Below are 25057 nucleotides of genomic sequence, written 5' to 3'. Positions count from 1 at the left end.
TGCTCTATTTACTCCCCTATTTACTCCTCTATTAAGTTAGCTTTGTGTTGGTTGTTTGGATGAGCTATCTCTCTGTGTGTGCTTTTTATATTTATTCAATAAAAGTTCATATAGTTTCACATGTCTGGAGTCCGTATGAGTTGTTACTGGTACAGCTGGTAGTGGACTCTGCGTGTTACGTTAGCCTCTCTCACAAAGCCAAGTTGAGTGTCTCCCCAAACAAATTAAAAATAGATCGCTCCTGTTAGTAGAGGGGTACTAGCCCCACATATTTAGGGTAACAGGGGGTCAGGAATCGGCTGTACAGTTGTGGATGTACTCACACATTTCTGAAGTGAGTCCAAAATGGCATTCCTCAGGAGTGTCCTTACTTTAATTAAATGCATATCCTTAATTTATTTAGTCTATTTTGTGTGTATTTTCCCCAGAAGTGGAACTCAAGATGACTTACAAAATTAAAACACATATAATGTAAATAAAAATTCAGATTCTAGTTAAAAAGCAATTAACCAATTTATGGCCTGAGAAGACTACTGAGACAATTGGCTATATACTGTCATAACAAAGCCCTAAAGTTAAATTATAATATAACCAAGGTATTCAGGGTTTGTTTGTATTTGTTTTGTTTTTTTGAAGAAAAAACTAGTCACAAATGGCAAATAAATAGTGCAACAACTGAGCAGGTATATAGCTTTAAAAATTTATGAGTAATTTGTAAGGCATCAGGGGCATGAAAACTCCTGGCAGAACTAGCAATTAAAAGTGCACACAGGAATATGATAGCTCTGCAGAGTTTTTCTACACCAGAGGAGGCCAATACATACCTGCTGCCATACATGTTTTTGAAGCCAAAGTTTTACTATATGGAGCATAAATCTCTAATTATAATAACTTTGATAAGTTTGAGGTATTACAGACAAAATTTCTCATAAATATATTTTCAGTACCATGTTGTGTTTTAAATGTAGCAATGCACCTTGAAGCGGGCTTGATCACCATCAAAGCATGAGCTTGGATTCTGATAATTAACTTCTGGCTTAAATTTATGTTTATTCCACATGAGTTGGCTCCATTGGTTCTATTAAACAATTTCTACTCTTCTTGGAAACTGATGATAAACAACAACTTATGTATATGTGGATTTTCTCACATAACCCTTTTACAAATGGGTTATAAATTAAATTATATAATTATAAAAGGGCAAAATCAGCCTTTAGACAGCATATCTGGGATAGAGAATTACAGAACCATAGAGGTAAAATTAGGAATATTCCAATTTTAGAAGTCTTGGAAATGATTTTTGCTAGAACAACCTATTTGATTAAGCTAACAGTACCCAAACTTAGGGCAGCCTTCACCAAAGCCCATTTTAATGTCCTTCTGATGTCTTGGAAGGAAAATATAAGAAGCTGCCTTATGAGAAATGAACATGCTTATGTTCTTATAACCTCAGGCATCATATTGTGCTGTCCATTCTATCAAGGTGTGTGCTCCAGTTTAATCTACCCAATCTTACAGAAATTCCCAGGAAGGCCAGCTGATTATCACTTGACATTACTGCTTGAAGATGTAGACTCTGAGATCATGGCTTGATTCTGTGCAGATGCAAATTATCCAGAGCCAGATTTACTATTAAATATTTTTTTAAAGGGTGCTAAAAGAGAGGTCCCTGCAATCTGGTGTGTTTACATTTTAGCTGATTTTACTTAAATGTTGGCCCTCGGTATCCATGGTGGATCCATTATGGACCTGGGAAGGAGAGCTGGGTAATTGACAGCTCCCTATGACCAACGGCTAATGAGAATATGAAAGAGGAGGGTGCAGAGGCAGCCTAGCAGGCTCTGAGTAAACTTTTTGTATTCCAGCCATGTGAGGCTTCTCTGGCCATCTAAGCCCTCGACCCAGGAGCCAGGTAAGAAACCCTGTTTTCCTAATGGTGGTGTGACTGTGCCACCATTGGGAACAACGTGGGCTTGCCCATCTGCAGATGCTTAAATCTGTAGATGGTAAATCCATATATACCGAGGGCCAACTGTAGTATGTTTGTAGGTTTATTTCTACTAGTTAGTTGTAGGTTTATTTCTACTAGTCATTTTTTAAGATACTTTGGTTGAAGGCTATAAATAAAATTGATTGATTAAATTAACCAATTAACAACATTTAAAATAATTTAAACCACCCATTTAAAAAAATAAATAAATAACAGATTAAAAGCAGCAGATCAAAGTCTTGTCTTAAAATCAGTGAGTTCCCAAAAGACTATCAGAATAAAAGTAGTCTTTACCTTCTGGCAGAAAGACAACAAGGAGGTTGCTACTGTTGTTTGATCTGGCAGAACTCATACTTTAGCTGTAAGTTTCCATCAGAAATGCAGAATGGGAGGGTGTATGTCGGTGCTCTTTTTTGCAAGCATCCTCCTCCTCACAACTTTGTGCATGGCAACATGTCATTCACATGCCGTATGTCCTATGTGTCATCACATATCATATCCATACAATGCTGTATCAAACTGTATCTTGACTGATAATTATATCAAGGGATTTCCGGAGCATTACACACACACCATTTAAATATGTGCCTAGATCAAGTCCATTGAAATGAATAAAGAAAAGCAGATTGGGCCAGTATAAATGATCAAACAATGAAGGCATCAGTAATGTTGTGTGGCTTTAGGCCAGATCAGCCAACATGGTGTAGTGGTTTGACTGTTGAACTATGACTTTGAAGTCCAAGCTTTGAATCCCCGATTGGCCATGGAAACCCACTAGGTGACCTTGGATAAGTCATACATCTCAGCCTCAGAAAACCCCATGATAGGATCACCTTGAGGGTCCACATAATCAGAAATGACTTGAAGGCACACACAAAACACACTGTAGAAATAATCCAGTTTGAGATGGCTTTAACTGCTTGGGCTTAATGCTAGGGAATTCTGGTAACTGAGACCTTTAACCTTTTCTACCAGAGAGCTCTGGTGGCACAATAAACTACAATTCTCTGGATTCCTTAACGCTGAGCCAAGGCAGTTAAATTGGTTTCAAACTGGATTATTTCTGCAGTGTGTTTTGGACCTCAAGAGTAGGATCTTGGTGTAACAAGGAGCTATGCCAGCATAATATCCAAGCAGGATTCTGGCCAACATTTCATTTTTCTGAGTTTCCTTACCAAGAAGTTTTCTTTAAACCACAAGAAAAAATGTTATTAGTTTGTTTGCAGACTTTTCAAAACAACAAATCTAATAAATTGTGTTGTGGCAGTGCCCAGAAATAGTGTTTTTCTCAGCTCAAGAGTGCAAATGACCTTAGACTCAGTTTATTGCTATATAAGAGATAACGTTATACTTATTGTCAGACTTCATAGACATTGTAATCCAGTTACAGGAGTCAAGGCTGAGGCATTTCATTTAAAATATAGCATTTTCTGTAAGCAAAGTACATATTTCTGCTAATAGCCTCAACTGCAAAGTTGTATAACACATTTCATAATTAACTGTGTTTGGTAATATTTATTTCTAATTTGCCTTTTGTCCTTGCCTTTCTGTATACATTATGTAGCATACAAACATGTTAACTTGCCTGCTCTCTCTTTTTAGTAAGCAAACATTTCAGTCTTCCATTATCAGTAGTTTAGAGATAATCATCTGGAAACAGAAAGGGGTCTTTATTTCAGTATACATAAGAAGAGGCAGTAGCTAATGTTATGATGATAACATGTTAAGATAATAACATAGATGATGTTAAGAAACAGCAAGAAATTGTCCCCATGAAAGTACATTCAATGCAACAAGAATTTGATCCATAAAAAAGATTTCACACCACATTCTATGCAAAATGGACCAGAACCAGAATTTTTTAAAAAAAAAATAGCCAACATTTGGTGATTGATTCCAAACATGAATGAAAATAACACTTAACCAAAAAGTAAATATCAGGTTTGATTTAAAACATGATCCACTAGTGTGCATTGTATAGTGAACAAATACTCACATCCAAAATGTTAGTTTGGAACTACCCAAGTAGTTGATGGATCAACTCCAAAATCTTAACTATTACCTCTATTTTGATCCCCCTAGATACGTTTGGTGAGTCTGTGACCAATCTTGTGGATTTTATAGCACAGCAGATAGACAAAGACTTTAAATGACACTGTATGTTTACTTCCACTAGATCCTGTTTTGTCTGCTAGAATCAGCAGTCCTCCTGCTCTTATAGCTCCACCAAATATACTAAAAGCCTAGGCTGGGAGATCCTCTGGAGCAGGTTTCTAATGCCACAGAGGGTAAGGAAAAAAAAGTCTCAGTTCTATCAGCACTGGGTATAGAAGTATGTCACTAGTTCTTGGCTAAAGGCTATTAACCAAAACACAGTGATCTAGAATAAGTCCTATTTAACTAAGAGTCAAAGCACACCAGCAGCTTGGAGCAGCCTCTGGCCCCTGGAGACGCTGTTGGGCCCCAATTGCCCTGGGACCGTGTCAACTGGACATCGCAGTCCCAAAGCCAGCCATTGCCACAGTCCTCAATGGGCCACCAGCCGCTTTTTGTTGCTCCTTTTCTGGCCGGCTGTGGGTCTCCTTAGGCAGCTGCGGAGTAGATTCTGACCAATCTGGTGTGTGTGTTGTCTGCACACCATGCACTCCCCCAAAGTGGCTGGAAGCCACACTTTTTGGCTTGTTGGTTTTGGGCCTAAGTGAAATGTGATTCTGAGTAAATACTCGTTGGGATCTACTATACAGTAATTCTATAAATAATGGCCTCGCAGTCTTATGACCAAGGTGGGAGGGAATACAGAGAGAATAGGGGAGGTTTACAGTTCACCAAATCATTATCATCATAATCTAACCCAATGCTAGTTAAAGTGGTGGTCCTTGATCCAGTGTTGGACCACGAACCACCAGTTGCCAGATTATGGCAAATTTCTATGAAAGAAATGAAACCAGGGAGCTCAAAATGGCCAATCCCTCCATATCAAAAAAAACCCCGAGAAACATTGATCTAAGAGTTTTGTTTTTGTTTGTAAACATTTGAATGTATTGCCTTGTACAACATTTACAAGGTTTTAGAAGAATATTATCATAGGAATCCAGATTTATGAATGACCAAAAAATGAAAACAGAAAACATTTCAATAAATATATTTTTTAAAATTCTATAGCAGAATTATGCATAAAATATTCTAAGTATCCATTTCCAGTGTGAGTTGAGGAAATTAAATGTTGGCTTCTCCTGTACAGGGATGGCTGTAAATATATTCTTAAGCAGTAGGTCTGTCTTTGGTTCCTATGTATGCTGATAAATGCCTGCCTAACCTCTACATCTGTAAAAGATCAGAAACTGTAATTTCAATGGCTTCTTCATCCTGTAAAGCCTTTTCTGAACTTCCCACCTCTTGGGGGAAGGTGGAGCAGAAAAAAATCACTAAGCATATCTCATTCCCTTCCATGACAAGGTAATTGGTTTGATGGATAAGGGGAATGCAATGTGTATAATGTGACTTTGGCAAGGCCTTTGACAATTCCAGATGGCATTCTCAAAAGTAATTGGAGAACTGTGAGTTGGCAGATGGCTACAGCAAGGTAACAAATTCCAGAGGGATAGTCATGTTAGTCTGTTGCAGCAAAAACAACAAAGAGTTTGGTGGCACCTTAAAGTCTAACAGATTTATTGGGTTATAAGTAAAACCCTACTTCATCATAAGCAGAAAGCATTATTCTCAGTTGGCAGATACACACAGAGAATTAAATACATATATAAGTACAAAAGCAAGCAAACTTTTAGGAAAGCTAAAATGCTATGAAATGGAATAATAGCTATTGGTAAGTGCAACTTCTATTTCAAGGCCAAACACATACAGGATAAAAATTCAGTTAGCTATTCATATTTCTTAATGTACTTAATATAAAAAGATACAATCAAATTTTCAACTGTATAGAATCATGTTTATAACAATATAGCTAAGTAGTTTCATACAAGATCCTCCATTTAAAAAAAAAATTTAACATATGGTGACTTCAGGTGACTATCAGACAGTCCTAGGAGACTGAAATGTTCTACTATTTACTTATTTACTTAGTGGTATACATGTTGCTTATGTTATATATGACAGAGATGACATGTAAGCCATCAGAGGATGAGGATGAGTAGTCCTGAAAGATAATGTAATGCAGACTGATAATTTTGGTTCCTAAGTGCACATGTAGACACAGAGGCTGCATCTCAGTTTATTAGGGCACCACATTCCTAGGTCTGGTGCTGATGAGTTGCTGTTTTAATTTTGATAGCTTTCATTAAGTATTGTTGAGGAGCGCATAGCAAGGTACAATACCATCATCATCATATAATTTTTGGCTTCTGTTTCCCCCCCCCCTCCTCCTCCTCCTCCTCCTCCTCCTCCTCCACCTCCACCTCCACCTCCTCCTCCATTGGAGATTGTTGTCAAAGCAGGGCCTAACAGCCCTTTGTTCACCACCTAATGGCACCTCCCATAATGCCTCTACAAACTAATCATTAACTAAAAGATGACATATCCTGTATGTGGCTTCCCTGTGAAGGAAAAAGAACCCATAAAAAGCAGGATTCTTTTTACCCTGTGGGTATGTAAGCGCCACACAGCACTGTGCAGATGCCGCACGGCACTTACATAACAATGGCAGCACCCATGTATATAGGGCTGCCATTGTTACGTAAGCGCCACACGGTGTCCGCACGGCATTCGCATAACATCCGCACAGCACTTACATACCGAGTACGCCAATGGCATGCTTGCTACACTGCCACCATGGGGGGAAAAGAACCCGCTTTTCGCAGGTTCTTTTTCCTCCACAGGGAAGCCATGCGGTTTGGCGGCTGCAGCTTCCTTGCAGAGGAAAAACAGGTGCCGGCAGGCCTCCCTTTTTGGGAGGTCTGTACCGCGCTTAAGATACAATAAATGGAGAGCTTTCAACATTTGTTCACATGTATCATTTCTGAAATTTTACTTTCTGGCATTTGATATTTTATTTGTAGAATAGTTACTGTTTAAAGAAGTTCTAAATGAAAATAACTTTGTGTGTGTTGTATATAATACTGGTTGAGCAATCAAATCTCTCAACAGACATTACAACTAGACATTCATGTATATAGGGCGCCGTTGCGGGGCATGTGGGCGCTCCGCCCCCCCAGGCAACCCTAGCCACATGACAAGGGCGTCACAAAGGCTCATATGTACTGGGCCTTAGATAACAAAAATGAAATATGCATGATAATTTTAAAAAGATTGTTTGACTCACTTAACTTGGGTGTGCAAAGGTTAGCACCTTGTAGCACCTTTGAGATTAACTGAAAGAAAGAAACTGGTAGCATGAGCTTTCATAGACGTGAGCCTACTTCTTCAGTCCACATCTAAATAGGCTCACGTCTATGAAAGGTTGTGCTACCAGCTTCTCTCTTTCAGTTAGTCTCAAAGGTGGTACAAGATCCTATTGCATACTGATCATTACTAACACAGCTATATCTTTTAATTATTTCACTTAACTAGAGAATTTTTTATAATGGTACATCATTTATTATTCTGAGTATATTGGGACATCTTTCTTTCCCATTCATTGCAGAGGAGGAAGCTGTTCCATCTATCCTTCCTGCTTCCTAAGCTGAATGAATTGGTCAATCATTGCACACGAGACATTAATATATACCTCTGTATAAACATGCCTTTCATTAGGTCCATAGCAGAGCTTGGGTGTAACTAGTTACAAATAAGTACAATTAATACTTAGTTGAGATTAAAACTAAACTTGGAACTAAGTACTTTTAAAAACAACTTTCTAAGGATCTGTAGGAATCTTAGTTCTATTAGATAATTTTATACAGCCGTCCAAATAATTTTTAATATGTTGTGGTGACATTTAAAAATGGGCATAAAATACAAACAGATTTCACTTACTGCAACATTTTACAAAACTCCAGGAGGAAAGGCATCTCATTCTCCCCAGCCTTTTTTTAAAAAAAATCTTATCAAATGAACAACATGTAAAGAAAAAGAATAAATCTAGATATGAAGTTTAGGAGCTTATCACCAAGCTTTAAAAAGTGACTTACTGCTCCTGAATTGAATTCTAATTTGGGTTGGATCCAGATACTATGGCATGGAATTTTGCCGCTGACACCATCGGGCAAGTACAGCCTGGGTAACTTCCGGCTAGAATCTGAGTTCAGCTGGCCAATTTGCAGAGCCAGGAGCAAATCAGTTCAGCTGGCTGATTTAATAATAATAATAATAATAATAATAATAATAATAATAATAATAATACGATTTATTTATATGCCACCCAATCACTGGGAATCTGGGAGGCTTACAACAGAGGGGATAATGGATGGTTCCCTGCCCTCAGGCTTACAATCTAAAAAGACATAACACAAAAGGAGAAGGGAATGGTGGGGGAGAGGTGATCAGATCCAGCATTCTTCTCTCCCTCTGAGGCATGGACCAAGGCAGATGGGCTGGAGGGAGGGCTCTTTTTCTTAATCAAGGCCAGGCCCGATGGCGTTGGGCCTGTCTTTTCACGCCCTCTAAGGCCAAAAGATGACAGTTGGAAGGAGGGAGAGCTCTTCCTCTTCAGGCCCGATGGCGTTGAGCCTGTCCTTTCACTCCCTCTAAGGCCAGAAGATGACAGTTGGAAGGAGGGAGGGGAGGGCTCTTCCTCTTCAGGCCCGATGGCGTTGGTTTGCAAATCAGTCGGCTGAATTCAGAATCTAGACAGAAGTTACACAGGCTGCACCTGCCCAGCAGAATTGGCAGCAAAAATCCATGTGATAGTATAGTTGCCCCTTCTTATACACTGATTTTTTTTTATACACAGATTCAAGCATCCACGGTTTGAAAATGTTAAAAAAAAGTATAAATTTCAAATATCAAACTTTGATCTTTCATTTTTTATAAGGGACACCATTTTGCTATGTCATTATATTTAATGGGACTTGAGCATCCACAGATTTTGTTATCCATGGGGGATCTTGGAACCAAACCCCAGCGTATAACAAGGGTCCACTGTATCTGGATGTAGCCTGAATTAGAATTCAACTTTTTAAAGCTGTGCGATAAGCTCCTTAGTAAGCTTACTGTGGGCACTGGAATGATCAAATGCAATACTGGATGCAGTTCTATATGCTGAATTACATGTCAATAGATTTATGGAGTGAATCTTGTGTTTACAGTAAACTTAGTAATGCATAACTGAATTCTCTCCATGTTCCAGTCTCTTGAATCTGCCAGTGTGATCCTTTGATCACCCTCTTTGGATATCATCCAAAGGTACTTCCTTTTAATATTCTAAATATGTTGCATTGTCTTTAACCTATAGTTATCCTTTTCATTTCAGCACCGTCCTTGATAGGTATGGTCAGGAAGGACTGGGCTTCCCAAAACAGCATTGCCCTCTCATGGCAAGAGCCTGATTTTCCTAATGGAGCCATTCTGGACTACGAGATCAAGTACTATGAGAAAGTAGGTCTTGACTAAAATGAAATAAACCCCTCAAGGCATCATGTTATTACATTTCCCTCTTTTGTAGATTGATTTGTAATATAGCCTATACATATTTTTTAAAATAATAATAATAAATTACTATTTAGGTAGTGATGTATTAACACAATTGGTCTTTTATTGTGTTGGGGCCAATTTATATGGCTATTTTCACAACATCTGACCTGTTATTATTTTCAGCCTGGTTTTCACACATAGTAAAGTGTGAAAACCATACACCTTTCTATGTCATTAGCACATGAAATAAGATCTAAATATCTGGATAAATGTTCACGTAACTACTTCACTATACACAAAGTGTATGTGGTCTGGAAGGGAGCAAGGGATATCTACCAGGACTAAAGTAGTAATGTGTATCAGCCATGCTTCTAACTGCTCTTAATTCTGTTAAGGGGTAATAGTTTTTAAAAAATCCAACATCTTGAAAGTGACAGTCATGAACACTGATAAATCTTTTTGTAACTTGCTTGCACAGTGCCTTCCTGTACAACAAAGGCAAACAACATAGATTTCAGGCATTCTCTTGAGATTGTATATGCCAAATTCTAAGCTATATTTTGGTAAGCCAAGCATTGATTTATCTAAATTTAAAAACTGTGTATTTTCCCTGCATGCAAATGATATTTCCAAATTGTAGCTCCCTTGAAAGGAACTAGTGAAACAATTGTCAGAATAGCTGATGCATACAACATAAAACTGAAGTCCAGTGACATGTTAAATGGTCTTTTTTCACAGTAGAATTCAAGTCATTTAGCCAGCCTTCTTTGTTGGGTGAGTTAGCCACATTTCTAGGTGTATCATGGGAAGAGGAGTCACATAATACCTCCCCAGCCTGGACTGGAGATGGTGTGAGTCCCAGATCTCACTTCATGGGAAGGAGAGGCTATGACTTATCCTATCACCTACTCCATGCAGTAAGGGTGTTAACATACATAACAGGCTATGTAAGGCTCAAGTTAACAAATTAGTATGAACACCATGAATTTAATGACCATCTGTAAAAAGCTGGAGTGACTTGGCAGAGTAGAACGTATTCAGGAATCCCAGGGAAATGGGATAGATGTCTATGGCTCTCAGGAGGAACTAAAAGAGCCAACAATGCCTGGAGAAAGAAGACAACTCATCTGCTTGTTGGCCTCAGCAGGATAATCTGCAACAGCTGAGAAACAGTGTGAGTGTAGCAGGCTACCCTGGAAATGCTAGCCAGAATTTAAAAGGGGAGAGAAACAGCTGGGGGGAGCCAGTGTGATTTTGCAGGTGAACAGTGCAGGCTGTGATACCACAGGCCCTGCAGCTTTTCCTGGGATTACTGGGCTAGAACCTGTTTCAGAAAGTTCAACAGGCAGCCTAACCAGCAGAGGAGACCAAGGGATCATCGCCAAACTCAGTGAACCTAGAAGCAGCAGGCTTGGCCTACTATTGCAGAAAACTTTAAGTAAGAGATTGGGTACTTTGGAGTCCCCAAGAATAAGCCTCACCTAAGCAAGGGTTCTTTGCCTCAGAAGAAAGTCCAGAAACTCACAAAAGGCTGTGGCCTAACAGTGTTTTTGAAGATGCCTTGTTTGGACAGGAAACACTATTGCAAAGCCAGAGGCAGGGAACCCTGATTGATAAAACATCTTAACCACTGGTACTTCATGTAGCCCCATAGACTTCCAAGAGCAAGGCAGGGTGATTTTCCCCTACTAGGTGAGGACATCAGACGGACATATGCATGCATATATATATATATATATATATATATATATATATATATATATATTACACAGAGAGAGAAAGAGACAGAGAGAGAGAGTGCCCACATTATACGCCTTATGCAGCTTCCAGCATACACTGGAAGCTGCGCCAGAAAAACCCCTCTCATGCCCCATTACTTCTAATGGGGATTGAGCATATTTCCCCCCTTATGTGGGGGGTGGGGGGGTCCAGAACAGATCCCCCGTATAAGGAAAGGGTCCACTGTATATAGTCCTGATCTTGGCTTTTATGCTAAATTGGGTGTCTTGGTTTTAGTTTCCTTGCAAATAAGCAAACTCTGCCATACCTCAAGTTTAGGTAAGAATGGAAAGGAAATAAAAACTAAGATGATTTTGTTAATTCTTCCTTTAGTTTCCTTCCTCCTCTTAGTCTTATTCCTGGCTGTTTAAATATCCCTACCAGACTATTGTGGGGATGGGGATTGAAATTTAAGTGGAAACTATATTAAGGGCTTACTGAGTAGCTGAGACTGGTTGCCTAAATACCCTAAAAACACCAGATCCCATCCTATTTTGGAAGCTAAGCCAGACCAGCCCTGGTAAGTACTTGGACAGAAGACTACAAAAGAAGACGAGATGCTGTAGGTTATATTTCAGAGGAAGGAATGAGCAAAACCACCTCTAAGTGTTCCTTGGCTAAGAAAGCCTGTGAAATTAATGGAGTTGCCAAAAGTCAATGAATGACTTGAAGGCGCTTGCGCACACATGCGAATGACTGGGAACTAATTACAGAAAGTGATTAGTTGGTTGTTTACTTTTTACTGGTTGCTGATTTTTAAAGGCTGATGCACAGTTTCACTCTGGGAAAACACCTGAGTTAGAGCTTAGGTTGCCAGGCTGCTAACCTCACTAGTTGTGATGTGCATAGCAGTTCTTTTGTTCCACTAGGGCTTTTTTGTTGTTGTTATCTCCCCTCAAGAAAGAGAAAATAACCACTATGATCAGACCAATAATGTGTACGTAAAATAGTGCTAGTCAAAGTAATGTTTTGTAGACCACTGCCATCCCAAGAACTGTTGGCTGCCAATCCATGGAGAGCTTTCAGGAAAGAGAACAGCAGTGAAACTAATAGTATTCAAAGGGATCTTGTAGCATCTTTAAAACTAACTGTGCAAAAGAATTTGTAGCATAAGCTTTCATAGACTTGGTCTACTTCCTCAGATGCATGGAGTGAACTGTTTAAGCTGAACATTGAATCAATCCAAGATTTGAGTCAATTTGAGTTAATTTAGGAAATTTATGGAAGGAAAGGTTACTCCTCTCTTCCCTCCTGCAACAACAGAAAGGTTGCTCCAGAGCTTCAGAGGACCTTCCAACAATGTGTCAGAAGTAGCAGTTGCCTCATATAGGGCTGAGATTCTGTTGATTTAAGGAAGCTCAAGAAATCAGAATTTAATCTCACTTTCTCCCCCAGTCACCCCTCCCCCCGAACCTTATTCCACATTGTTCAAGAGGGCCTTTTTCATATTCCAGAATGGTTTGCTGGGGAGGGGCAACATTGCTGCATAGGGCTGGAGGGACCAGGAAACTCTCTTTCTATGAACTTCTTTATTATTATTATCATTTATTTATATAGTACCATCACTGTATATGATGCTTTACAAATAAAAGAACAGCACAGTTGTTAGTTGTCTGAGGATCCAAGCTACTGAGTCTTTTTGACTGAAATCCATTTTTTATTGAGTCGTAGTATATTGATTATCTTCATTTTCTGTCATACTAATGATTTTGAAGTGTCCTGTTACCCTGCTCTTGTCAAAGCAGTTCAGTTAACAACATATTATTATGTATTCCTTACTGAGCACTTAATAGCTTTATAGTCCTTTTCAGGAATACACTTGCTACTCATAAAAAAAGTTGTGTTATAGTAGATATTTTACTCAACTGATACATCTTATATTTGCAGTGACCTTGTACATACTGTGTGTTTCTTAATAATAGCTCTGTTTTTTAACCAAAGCATATATCATGCTTGTTCAAGAATTTTATAATAGTATAAATCATATTAGCAGCGACACATTTAAAAGTGAGGGGGCATTTAAAAATGAATATACAATTCCATAACTATACACATGTGGAGATGCATTAAACTTCACGGCATCAGTAGAGTCTATTTGCTTTTAGATGTGTACATGCATGAGAGTATTTTCCAGTAATGAGAAATTACAGCAAATTTATGTTCTTCTCTGGCTATTGTATTTACATGTGTGATAATTGTGCCCAACCTTCTGCTTAAAAACAGGACGATTCCTCCTCAGGTATTTCTTGCTGGCACTAAAACAACAAGCCTCTTTGTTGTGGTTTTCTGCAACACATCAATATGGCTAACCATCTGGAATTTGCTGGCACAGAATGGCATTAGTTTTAGAAGCCCAGTTCCTCGTGGGGATTCTTTTTGGGGTCTGCCTTTTTCTCACTTTGAAAATGTCCTGGAATTATACATTAATGCCCTTTTCACTTTTTGAGTAGTTGTGCTAGGTAGTGAAACCATACATAGATGCCTTCATTTCTGACATTAAATTCCTCCATACAGTTATCCCTGAATGGAGACGTGTATGTGCCAACATAGAAATAGCTCTATGGAAAGTGTTGTTGTGTGTCTGCAAGTCATTCTGATCTATGGCAACCCAAAGGCTAGGTTTTCTTGGTGAGATTTGTTCAGAGGGGATTTGCCTTCCTCTGTGGCTGAGAGAGTGTGGCCTTCCAAAGGCCACCCAGTAGGTTTCCATGGCAAAGCAGGGATTCAAACCCTGGTCTCCAGAGTCATCCAAACTCAAACCACTATACCACACTGGCTGTCCTCTAGTGTAAACTGGAGGCCCATTAAACACATTGCACCACATTTTGCAAGCCAGTGGTGAATTATATATAGGTGGTAGGAAGGGGGGTTGGATTGCAGCTCCCAGCTGTCCATACCATTGGTGTTTAAGGCTGCTGGCACTGAAAAGTCACATGATTCCCCCTTTTTACTTCACCAGAATTCTCATAAATAATAGAAAAGCAGAGAAAATAAGGCTACTGATCATGCAGCCAGCCTTTATTCATCCTCACGGCTATTATGTTCATTCTTATAGGCTACATCTGTGAATGTTTTATTTATTATATAACTGTTGTGGCCCTTACAGAGTCTAAAATAAATCTTTCTACTTTAAAGTACTTAGAAGGGATCTCCAGTTACTGAACTGTGCAAAATTTCAGTAGATCAGTAGTCCTAGATATTTTACTGTGAAAAATATTGATAGTAATTCCTTACAGATGGAATTTAAAATACTAAGGTCATACAAATAAAGTTAGTGGTTTTTTTAAAAGTTGGTTCAATTCACACAGCAGATCTTAAATCCAGTGGAGAAATATGAGCCCAAATTTATAAGATCCTAGAGATTACAAAGACAATGGAAGTGAATGCTCTCAAATCAATATTTATGGTGCTTTAAGCACGTTGTAGAATGAGATTGTCATTATCTTCAGCACTGCTTTATCTTCTTTTGTTCATGTCAGTAGGAATTAGGATTAATGACATCACCTGTATTATTTTGGGGCAATTTTATAAGCATATACAACATACCATTTGACATATTGATTCTGAAGCTTTCACATAGGAAAACAAGCATTATTGGAGCATTATATGGCAGATGGGAAAGTAGCAATCAATATTTGAGCCATTTTAGTATTTTATTTCCCCTAGAGTAGACTTTCTACCTTGACTAACTCTTTGCAGACTGTTTTAAAGTTGATTTAGGGCATGAGCCTGATCTTTCAGCATTATTGAACCTTATAGATTGCATCTACTTTGATTTTCAGCATCTGTCCTTGAACAGAAAGGTTCCACCAGAAATAAATTTAATATTTTGTTATCATATATCATAAATTACCCATTCTCCTTATAAACACCTTCTGTAGCCCTCTTGGTTTCTGACTGCTTCCCATCTCTACTCCTCTCACCAAGATTTCTTCTTTCTTTCTTCTTCCTGGGTATATAACCCAATTAAAGCAATATTTCAGTGGAACTGACCTAGCTCAATTATTTGTATGTATTTTTATCCTCTTGTTGGCAGCTTTGCTAAGGCACTGGCTGGAAATCAAATTTAAAACTTCCAAAGGGCAAAATACATACTGATTATTTCAAGTAACAAAAGTTGTTTTCAAGAGTACAGACAATGGGTGGGGGCATAAACATGTGATTGATTATTCTAATATACTCTGATCATCTTTGCTGTGGAAATTATTGCAAGCAATTTCAATTAAGGAACTCAGTATTTAAAGGTTGGCTTTTCCACAGCAAAGATGATCAGCAATTGTTGAACATCCATAAGCTTAAAGAGTTCCTGGGGAAACTCTATACATCAACTAATTACATAATCTGAACACTCACCCATTCATCAAGGCAGCTATTTTACAAAGTCAGAGTAACTCATTTTCCAAGCATAGTTATTTATGTAGTCAAAACAACAGCATAGACATCCAGAAGAGGGAGGTATCGACAGCCTCAGAGTAACCTCAACATTTTGAGAAATACACAAAGAAAGGAAGGTAGAAAGAAAATAGGGTACGGCTTGGTCATACCAAAACCACTTAATTCACACAGTGCCAAACAGTTACTACTAGGAAACCCTACAGCAGGACATATGGACCATTTCATCCTCCCTCTCATGTTCCCCAGCAAATGATGTAGAGATGCACACTGCCTCTGGTACAGGAGGTGGCCTATGAACATCCTAACTATAGCGATGGATGACCCTAACTTTCATGAATTTATTTAATTTATTTTTTTAAACCATCTGCTTGGAATCTATCACTACATCTTGTGGTAGTGAACTTCATAGTTCAAAAATGCATTTTGTGAAGAAGTGTGCCCAACTCTGTAAGGATACATCCAAGTGGATGCAGGATGCTGACTGTGGTTGTTGAAAAGTGGGGGGAAGAGAAAAGTCAGGGACAGGATTAAATAGATTGCCATGGAAGATGATATAACTGATTGGCATGAACCTGAACAAGAACACTTCACACTACAGCATTTGATTTCAAGTCCCACTTATTCATTATATTTTATAACAACATGATTTTGTTGCCAATCCATTTTGAGGACTGAATGAAGTCCCTCATTCAATTTTTATACATCATCTCTCCTCGCCCCAGTGAGCAATTTGCCTTTGCCCATGGTACTTGATTGTTCTGTTTCCCATTCTTAATGTTCTTCATTACAAATACTGAACTCATTTTAATCTGATTTTTCTCAAGCATTGACATTTGTTTGCAAGCCTAGACTACCCTGGTGGCACAGTGGTTAAACACCTGTACTGCAGCCACTCACTCATAAACCACAAGGTTGTGAGTTTGATGCCAGCCAGGGGCTCAAGTCGACTGAGCCTGGCATCCTTCTGAGGTCACTAAAATGAATACCCAGCTTGTTGGAGGCAATTAGCTTACTCATTGTAAATCGCTTAGGGAGTGCTTAAGCATGCTGATAAGTGTTATAGAAATGTACTTGCTATAGCTATCTTCATTATTTTCTCAACTGGTGCATTTTTCCTGTTTTCTCCATACAAACACTTCTAACTAGACCACAACCACTGTCTCTATAACTTTTTTTAATATTCTGTTTTATAAAAGGTCAAGTTTTTTTTTTCATTTTGTCAAATGTTGTAACGTGCATTCATGTCAGCTGTGACATATAAAAACCCTATTATAGGCTTTTCTTAGCAAGATTTATTCACAGGAAGTTTGCTATTGCCTTTCTAAGAAGCTGAGAGAGAAGGAATTTCCCAAGGCCACCCAGTGGATTTGCATGGCAAAATGCAGGTTTGGCCCTGATCTTCCTGAATTTTACTCTACAAATCAAACCATTGTACCATGTTGGCTCTCCAGTTTATTCATAGCTATATCTAAAAAATAGGGCTATTCTTCGGATATAATGTTTCTCTGAAATACACTTTGGATCACTTTGCCCCACAATCCAGTACAGTATAAATGTTACTGTCAGTTAAGAGAAATTGAAAAAACAATCATTATTAGTAATGAACCAAGTGAGATGAATGTTTTATCTCTTAATTATTTTGATTAGGCAAATAGATATACTGTTGTGCTCCTGTTATAAGAGGTGGATACAAACCATTTGTATCCAGTGCAGAGTTGTACAGTAGGGATTCATGTATAACTGTTTTGTGTCTTAGAGTCAAATCTTTCTCTTTACTCACAAGTTGTTATAACAAGCCAAAATTAGTACATAGCAATGTTTTGTAGACTTTTATTCATCTCTTTATTTTGAAAAAAAATGTTGCAAGTTGTTATCTGCCTACAAGTGAGTATTTCTAGAATGTACACAAATGTTTTCATTATATTTTTCATTACATTACATTTTAGCTTTAAGGGGGAAAATGGCATTTGAGTCATGGTATCTTATATTGCAAACATGCATCCATTTTAACAGAGTATGATTGCCTCTTGTTATTGGCATAATCTTAACACTTGTTGAACAGGCAACATTTAATTGGGTTTTAGGGAATATAGTCCAATAATATTCTGTTTGCTGCTGGTATCCTTTGTATATTCCAATTCTATATATATAAATATTTTATATCTTCCTTGTTCAGTGTACATGTTGATTTCTATTGCAAAATATAATAATATACTGGAGACTTCATTAAAAAATAAATAGCAATTTGAAGACACCCCATAGTATAGGGTTGTTAATGTCGTTGTTTTAAAAAATAGTCTACCCCATTTTGAATTATGAACATCACAGATCATTTAATTTTCCCCCACCAGTGCTTCATTTTCCCTGAACACTACAACTTAATCATACAACAATTGTAACATTCGTTTTCGGCTGCTGAGATAGTGGCAATACACTGTTTCTCCTGATCAGTGTTAAAAATCTTACTGTGTCATAAATCACTTCACTTCAGCAGCATTAGATTAGTGTTAGTTAGGCCAAGGATTTATATTTGCATTTATATGCTTTACAGTGCAGTTCTTTATGTCAAGAATACGCTTTCCAAAGCATCTTTGTTTCTCCCCTTCCCTTCCCCCGTATGTTTTCAGTGAAATTTATTTTTTCTGTGATAATAGGATTAAAGAAGGCATTCTATTGGCTTGATGACCACATTTTTAAACTTCTTTTTTAAAAATTACATTCAGTATTCTTATGGTCCCCAGGTATATGTTATGTGGATTCTTATAGACATTTATGTTCTGACTGTGAATTACAGACAAGAAATTCAATAACCTCAAAGCAAGGTAGAAAAATATGAAAAAGCCAGTGATACCAAGATGGTAGTTAACTAGTGAACTAGAAATATGTTCTTTGTTCCATATAAAGCATATGAACTGGTGATTGAATAAGATATCTCTTCATGCCCTACTAAGGCAGTTATTTAATATGAAATGGAAAAAAAACATTCTGACCACAGTTACACATAGTTAATGCACTCCACCCTATCAATTCCAACATACTGAAACATGCTTAACTGTGCTGCATTATAGTCATCAGGTACAAAAGAGTTTCTGATAGACAACATAATAACCTTCATAGGTGATGGGCTGTTAGCATAGCAAGATGAAAACATTGACTAATTTTATCAGTGGCTATATCCAAAATGAAATAGGCATGAATGTGATGAACTCCTAGAGAGCTGGCAGCACATGACCTCAGTGCATTGCTTGCTAATAAAATAAATAACTTTTATAACCAGTTAGGAAACAGTAATTAACAAATAAAGAAGCCTGATAGAAAGGGAAACCCATGTACCAGATTTCTTCTTTAAGGATGGTACTGCCTCATCCTACAGCAAGAGATTTATTTATTACTGAAAAAAATCTAGTACACGAATTTGCCATTATAGTCACGCCAGTGTAAAACTGCTGGTGAACACTGTTCAAGTGCACTAATTTTAATTTTGTGTTTTGCCAATGTTAAGTTACGGGTTTCTTGTTATGACTATTATTTGCCATGTTCTAATCTATTAAATATATTTATAGTTACTGTCAGTTTCCTACCTTCTTATTTGTGTACAGTTTCCTTTACCTTTGTTTTGTGCTTTAGCTTGAAGATCTGTGATTTCATCAGGATGGCTAGGCAGTTTGGCAATACAGATCACAGCTGTTCTATACCGTCTTTGCTATTTCCAGTTTGTCACTTGGTGGTCACCCCTCTGTACTTAGCTAGGATAATTTTTAGGTGTTTTCACGAGGGTTGTACTCTTAAGCTTTATCAGCTTGATAGGGCTTACTAAAAAAATGCACCTTGGTTGGCATAGCTTTGAGGAGTCCAGGGTTATTTTCACACTACAATGAAGCAGCTGAGCAGGACTTTATGAAGGTTCACATGACATATTATGTAGAAATATACATACAGATATACTTTGTATTCCTGTGAAAAACACAATATGAGAAGCAGGTCCCTAAATATCTAGATACTTAATGGTAATTTAACATCAGAGGTGTGTGTGTTTTCTCCCAACTTTATTATGTGAGATATTTTATGCTTCCAAAAAGAATAAAATTAAATATAGCTTCCAAACCAGTGACAGCATAAAACCCTGTTTCAGGCTTGCAAATCTAAAAATGAAGAGATGATTTTCATTTTCTTTTACCCACAGGATAATGCCAGCATTTTGGCACTACCAGTGGGTAGAAATGAGTAGTGGGGATTTTAATATTCCCACATCTATGTGTTAAATTATCTTGGTACTTATTAAAATCCTAATTTGTCCATTAGTCAAAGTGTAAAGCTGCCATTTCAGCTGCCATTTCCTTTTGGATGCAGCCTTGTACTAATTTCATATTATTTTTACTCCAATGTAATTACTAACCCAAATCACTATGATACAGATCTCACTATATGAATGATAACACAACATTTAAGATATATCTAAGCCTAGCTTGTGCCATACATCATAGTGACAGTTTTCACCCCCTTAATGGACACACTGTGACATTCCTAAGAAATTTAGCTCTGAAAGATTATTATTATGTAGCTTTCACAACTCAGCTTGACATCATTTCCCCCTTTCCCCCTTTTTTTGTCTCTCAGGAGCATGAGCAGCTGAGCTATTCCTCCACAAGGTCGAAGGCTCCAAGTGTTATCGTCACAGGCCTCAAGCCAGCCACCAAGTACATATTTCATATCAGAGTCAGGAGCGCAACAGGATACAGCGGCTATAGCCAGAAGTTTGAATTTGAAACTGGAGATGAAAGTAAGTCTTAACTGAAGACACAGAGAGGTAGCATGTAGCATCTAAGCAGCTAGATATCCAAAATAATAGGTCTACTAAATTCCACTACTGACACAAAATCTAGATTGAATTTTTAAATGCACTTTAAAGGTGCCTTGGTTCAAAATCAACTGTGACTTCTCAATATCCTGAACAGTTCCTGGACTTTTTCTTCAGTTATTATTTTTGATATTCCTAGGTCGTAGCGATTCCCCTGTCTTGACAAACTAGCTCATGCTAATCTCAAAATAAACAAACCTAAACTTGTATGCTCTTATACTAGAATGTACAAACATCCTGTTGCTTGCCCTGAAAGAGGTCAAGCCTTTGGAAATGTTCAAGTCAACTATTTCCAAAGGTTCGATCTTCTTGTGGATTTCTGATTCTGAATACTTGTAAAAAAAAAACCTCTGAAAGAAACTCGCCCATTATCACCACTGGTATGGGCAAATCATGAGAAGTTAGAGCTTACTACCATCTCTCTTTCCTGCATAGGCTTGCCATATCCCGCCTAGGGGCGGGACTTTCCCGGTTTGGGGCGGGTCTGCATGGTCCCGCCCTGGTTTGGCCCCGCCCCCAGGATTGCCCCCACCCCCGGGCGAGATATGGCAAGCTAAGGGAGGCTTTCCCTCGCAGCTTGGGCCAAGGCCTGCAGGGAAAGCCTCCCTGAAGGGGAGGAGTCCCTCCCTGTTTGGGCTCCGCCCCCACTGAGGGCGGGGCCCAGGCTGAGAGGGAAAGCCTCCCTGAAGGGGAGGAGTCCCTCCCCGCTTGGGCCCCGCCCCTGCCAAGGGCGGTGCCCAGGCCCAGAGGGAAAGCCTCCCTGAAGGGGAGGAGTCCCTCCCTGCTTGGGTTCCGCCCCCGCCGAGGGCAGGGCCCAGGCCCAGAGGGAAAGCCTCGGAGGCTCCTATTCAAATGTAGGAAAAAATGTGTCCTACATTTGAAAATTTTGTCCTACATTTGTCCCGGTTTGGAGGTCCTGATGAATGGCAACCCTATTCCTGCAAGATCATCACAAGTCCGGAATCTCTGATGACAAGTGGCTGCTGTTCTCACCTTGACTCCACTGGAGCTAGGCTGTTAAATGCTCATGCCCATGCCCATGCTGTATATTGGGGATCAGCAGATGATATCTTAGTGCCAATAAATACATGCTGTATGGGCAATCAGAACTCATGAGCCATTCACGAACCGTTGCAGCATGTTTTAAAGCCACGCCAATGTCAAGGGAACATTTTAACCATTTTTCTTAGGGCTTTCCATGTTAAATTTACAAATCCCACAAATGGAATTTTAAAGCTGTTAAGGGCCACACCCGCCAACTTTGACTGAATGAAGTTCGGTACCAGAATGCAATTAATTTGACCTGGCCTTAAAATAGGACTATTACTGTAGCATTGTAATAAGAACCTAAATAATACCAAAGGAGATTTACTTGTATACATTACTTGAAAAATATACTCTTGAAAGAAAATGTCTCACATATAAAAGGGAGGCTGTATCAGTGGTTAAAACAAGGCAATATCTTGGGGTTGTATCTAGCAGTGTATCTGCCTGCAGAATGACACCACTATCAGGTCAAGTTCCCCCTCTAGACCAGAACTCTCTGGAATCTACACAAAGGAGGAGGGGGAGGAAAAGTCATGTTGTATAGAGAAAAGTCTACTCGTATAATACTAGATATACCTCTAGAGCTCCCACGTGTAAGGTATCTTTAAGAAAGTAGCCTTTCCTGGTTGCTTCACTCAGAGGGAAAGTTTGGGAGCATTTATTGTCATGAAGTTAGTCTTTACACCAGCTTTATCTGGCACCAAGAACATCTAGAGAATATGGAAATTCCACAAGGCTAGGCCAATTCACGTGGAATGATACATATACTTGATGGCAGTTGCCTATGGCAATCACTGTGGTGAAAGATGTACAAGAATCCAGCTTGTGCATCACCATTTTCAAAATTGTGAGCAAATGAAATTAGTTTTATTAAATACAAATCACTGTGAAAACCTATTCACAATGTTTTCATTGGGCTGCATTTTATTTCATTTGTAGTCTTTGGACTATGTGTGTATGTTAACAATGGTTTTCACTTTTAATGCATGAACATTAAACAGGTCTTTTTAAAAAAATATATACAGTTTAGATAGATAGATAGATAGATAGATAGATAGATAGATAGATAGATAGATAGATAGATACTGTTAGGCTTTATTCTGAACTGTAGTTTTCTGTTTGTTTATTTCCTTAAGTGTTATAAGGGAAATCAAAATGATGAAGTCATCAACAATTCAAACCAAAAAAATGAGCCAATGAGAAATTTGTTTAAAACTCCTGTGTACTTTAGTAGAGACATAACAGGAGAATTTGAGGTCTAAGAAGTAATATTAGGAAAACAATGCCATCATCCACTTAAAGACTGTATGAGGTACCTATGAGTTTTCTTACTGAATAAAGAAATGATGATGCTTTTATGCAAGCTATAAGCACAATCAAGGGATGTAATTGAATGTGGAATTTAGGCCTGAAGTGGCAATGGAATGTTTTAACTTACGTTTGATTACATTCATTAAGCAACTTTAGTAGAACCATACAGTAAAACAAATAAAATATAGTAGTGTGTTTAAATTTTTGGTGTTTCTCTAATCAATAACAGGCTTACAAGACTGACTAAGATCTTGCCCACAATATAATATCACTGTAAATTAACTAACTACATCAGCCAGTAAAATGGCAACCAAAAGTGGCCACAAATATGGCTTATAATGAAATAGATAGGCAAAAACAAGGCCCAGTTTATCTCCCTGCTTGGATTTGGAACATATTTCCTCCTTTTTGTCTCAATATTCTTCTCTGCGGATATTATTGCACCATTGAAAAAAGTGTTTTACCTCTGCCAAATTCAAGCTTCATTCAGATTGTACCCTAATGTTATCACATGGCTTTTCTCCCCAAAATTGCCATCCAAGTACAACCCAGCTCCAATGCTAGTCCCTGAAATCACTTTGGTGGCCATTTTTCAAAGCTGGGAGCTTTGTTTTTATTGTGCTTCTTTTTTGTCCTGGGTGATGGTTGGAGTTCTTGTGCATGTATCTCTCTCTCTCTCTCTCTCTCTCTCTCTCTCTCTCTCTGTGTGTGTGTGTGTGTGTGTGTGTGTGTGTGTAGGTTTTCTGTGTGGCCCAAACTTTGGTTCAGTTTGCAGATGACTAAGACATCCAAGAATGGCGGTGTTCTTTGCTTTTCTTTTTCCATTGTGAATGGGATATTAGGGTGGATGTTGTTCAGAGGGTTCAGAAACACAGCCTGATCTTCTTCTTAATGGCTCCAAATGATGAAAGTGTCATTTACATATCGGAACCATGTTGTGGGCTTTTTGGGTGCTGTTTCAAGGGCTTGCTTTTCAAAGTATTCCATATCAAAGTTTACTATCAGATTCAACCTGGACAATGATGTCTTCAACTGGGATTCTGGTGGTGGTTACTGCAAAGTTGCCTCCTTTGGCCAGGATGGATGTTTCCTCTTTTGAAAGTTGTCACTGCATGAGATTGTCCAGTGAGGGTTTCAACTGGTGCTTGTGGCATTTGTTGAATTTTTGCTTTTATCTTTTGGTGTGGTCTTCCATATCTTTTTCCATTTTCCTGTAGGTGAGGCTGTCAATTTTTGTCCCAGTCTTGGGTGTTCATCTTTTGACTGATGCTGAGGTGGAGTGATAGTAGTTCCTTGTCTGTGTTGGCCAGTTCTTTGTGGGAGATGTGTATTCTCTCCCCTAACAGAGCATGTTTCATCCTGCTGTAGATACATTTGGCCTGTGGGGATTTTAAGGTCCTTTTTACTGTGAGAAAGTGTGGTATGGTATCTGTGTCTCTGCAGCGTAGCGGGAAGGTTAGCGAGCAGAGTAGATGTGCTTTCCTGGTCTGGAGATTTTCCAGTCTCTGGGTTCTTGGAACAGTTTCTCCCTGTACAGATTTCCAATGTGAAATCAAAGGCTTTCATGGCCAGCATCCATAGTTTTTTGTGGTTTTTTCGGGCTATGTGGCCATGTCCTAAAATACATCTTTTTTTAAGCACACTTTTAAGGCCGGGGGGAGGGGGGGCTTTTTGTTGATGATGTTTTATTTAATTTTTAAATTTTTCATTGTTTTTAAAATGATTTTAATGTGTTTTATGAGATGATTGCAATTGTTTTTAAACAAATACATGATATAGAATGTTAGTGCTATGGGGAGGAATACCATGGAATACAATAATTCAGTACTGCAGAAATTAGGAATAATATACATTTTTCCAATCTTTTTTCAGAGTTTTAGATGGTTATTTAGAAATCTCTCTGTGTTTAATGTGATTTATTCCCCAACAGTTATGCTAAAGACTGCAGTTTTAGCATTCAGTTATTAGCCATATGATATAGTATTGAAATATAATTTGTACAGTCTCATAGAGATGGATCTGTTGCCTCAGAAGAAGAGCTATAAAAAGCTCTACAGTTTTTATATCAGCAAAAATTAGAAAAGGTATCATGGAGCATAATGACCAGCAATGACATCTTTCAGGAGAATACGTAGGAACTGCAAGATGAGAGA

General features: G+C 38.4%; 1 protein-coding gene across 4 annotated transcripts in view; it reads left to right on the top strand.

The window, feature by feature from the left end:
- Positions 1 to 25057, top strand: part of EPHA6 (EPH receptor A6) — a 608811-nt gene that overhangs the window by 388078 nt on the left and 195676 nt on the right. For 3 of the 4 annotated variants that reach the window (XM_089512279.1, XM_089512277.1, XM_089512276.1), the window contains exons 6-7: positions 9354 to 9478; positions 20306 to 20468. The exons of the other annotated variant lie outside the window; for it this stretch is intronic. In XM_089512279.1, coding sequence (XP_089368405.1) covers positions 9354 to 9478; positions 20306 to 20468 — 288 coding nt within the window. The remainder of the gene's footprint in view (positions 1 to 9353; positions 9479 to 20305; positions 20469 to 25057) is intronic. 4 annotated transcript variants of the gene reach the window in all.

This window comes from Sceloporus occidentalis, unplaced genomic scaffold (assembly GCF_023333645.1).
Source record: "Sceloporus occidentalis isolate IW3139 unplaced genomic scaffold, rSceOcc1.0.p SCAF_2, whole genome shotgun sequence".
Lineage (NCBI taxonomy): Eukaryota > Metazoa > Chordata > Lepidosauria > Squamata > Phrynosomatidae > Sceloporus > Sceloporus occidentalis.
This window is presented reverse-complemented; position numbering and strand designations above follow the sequence as displayed.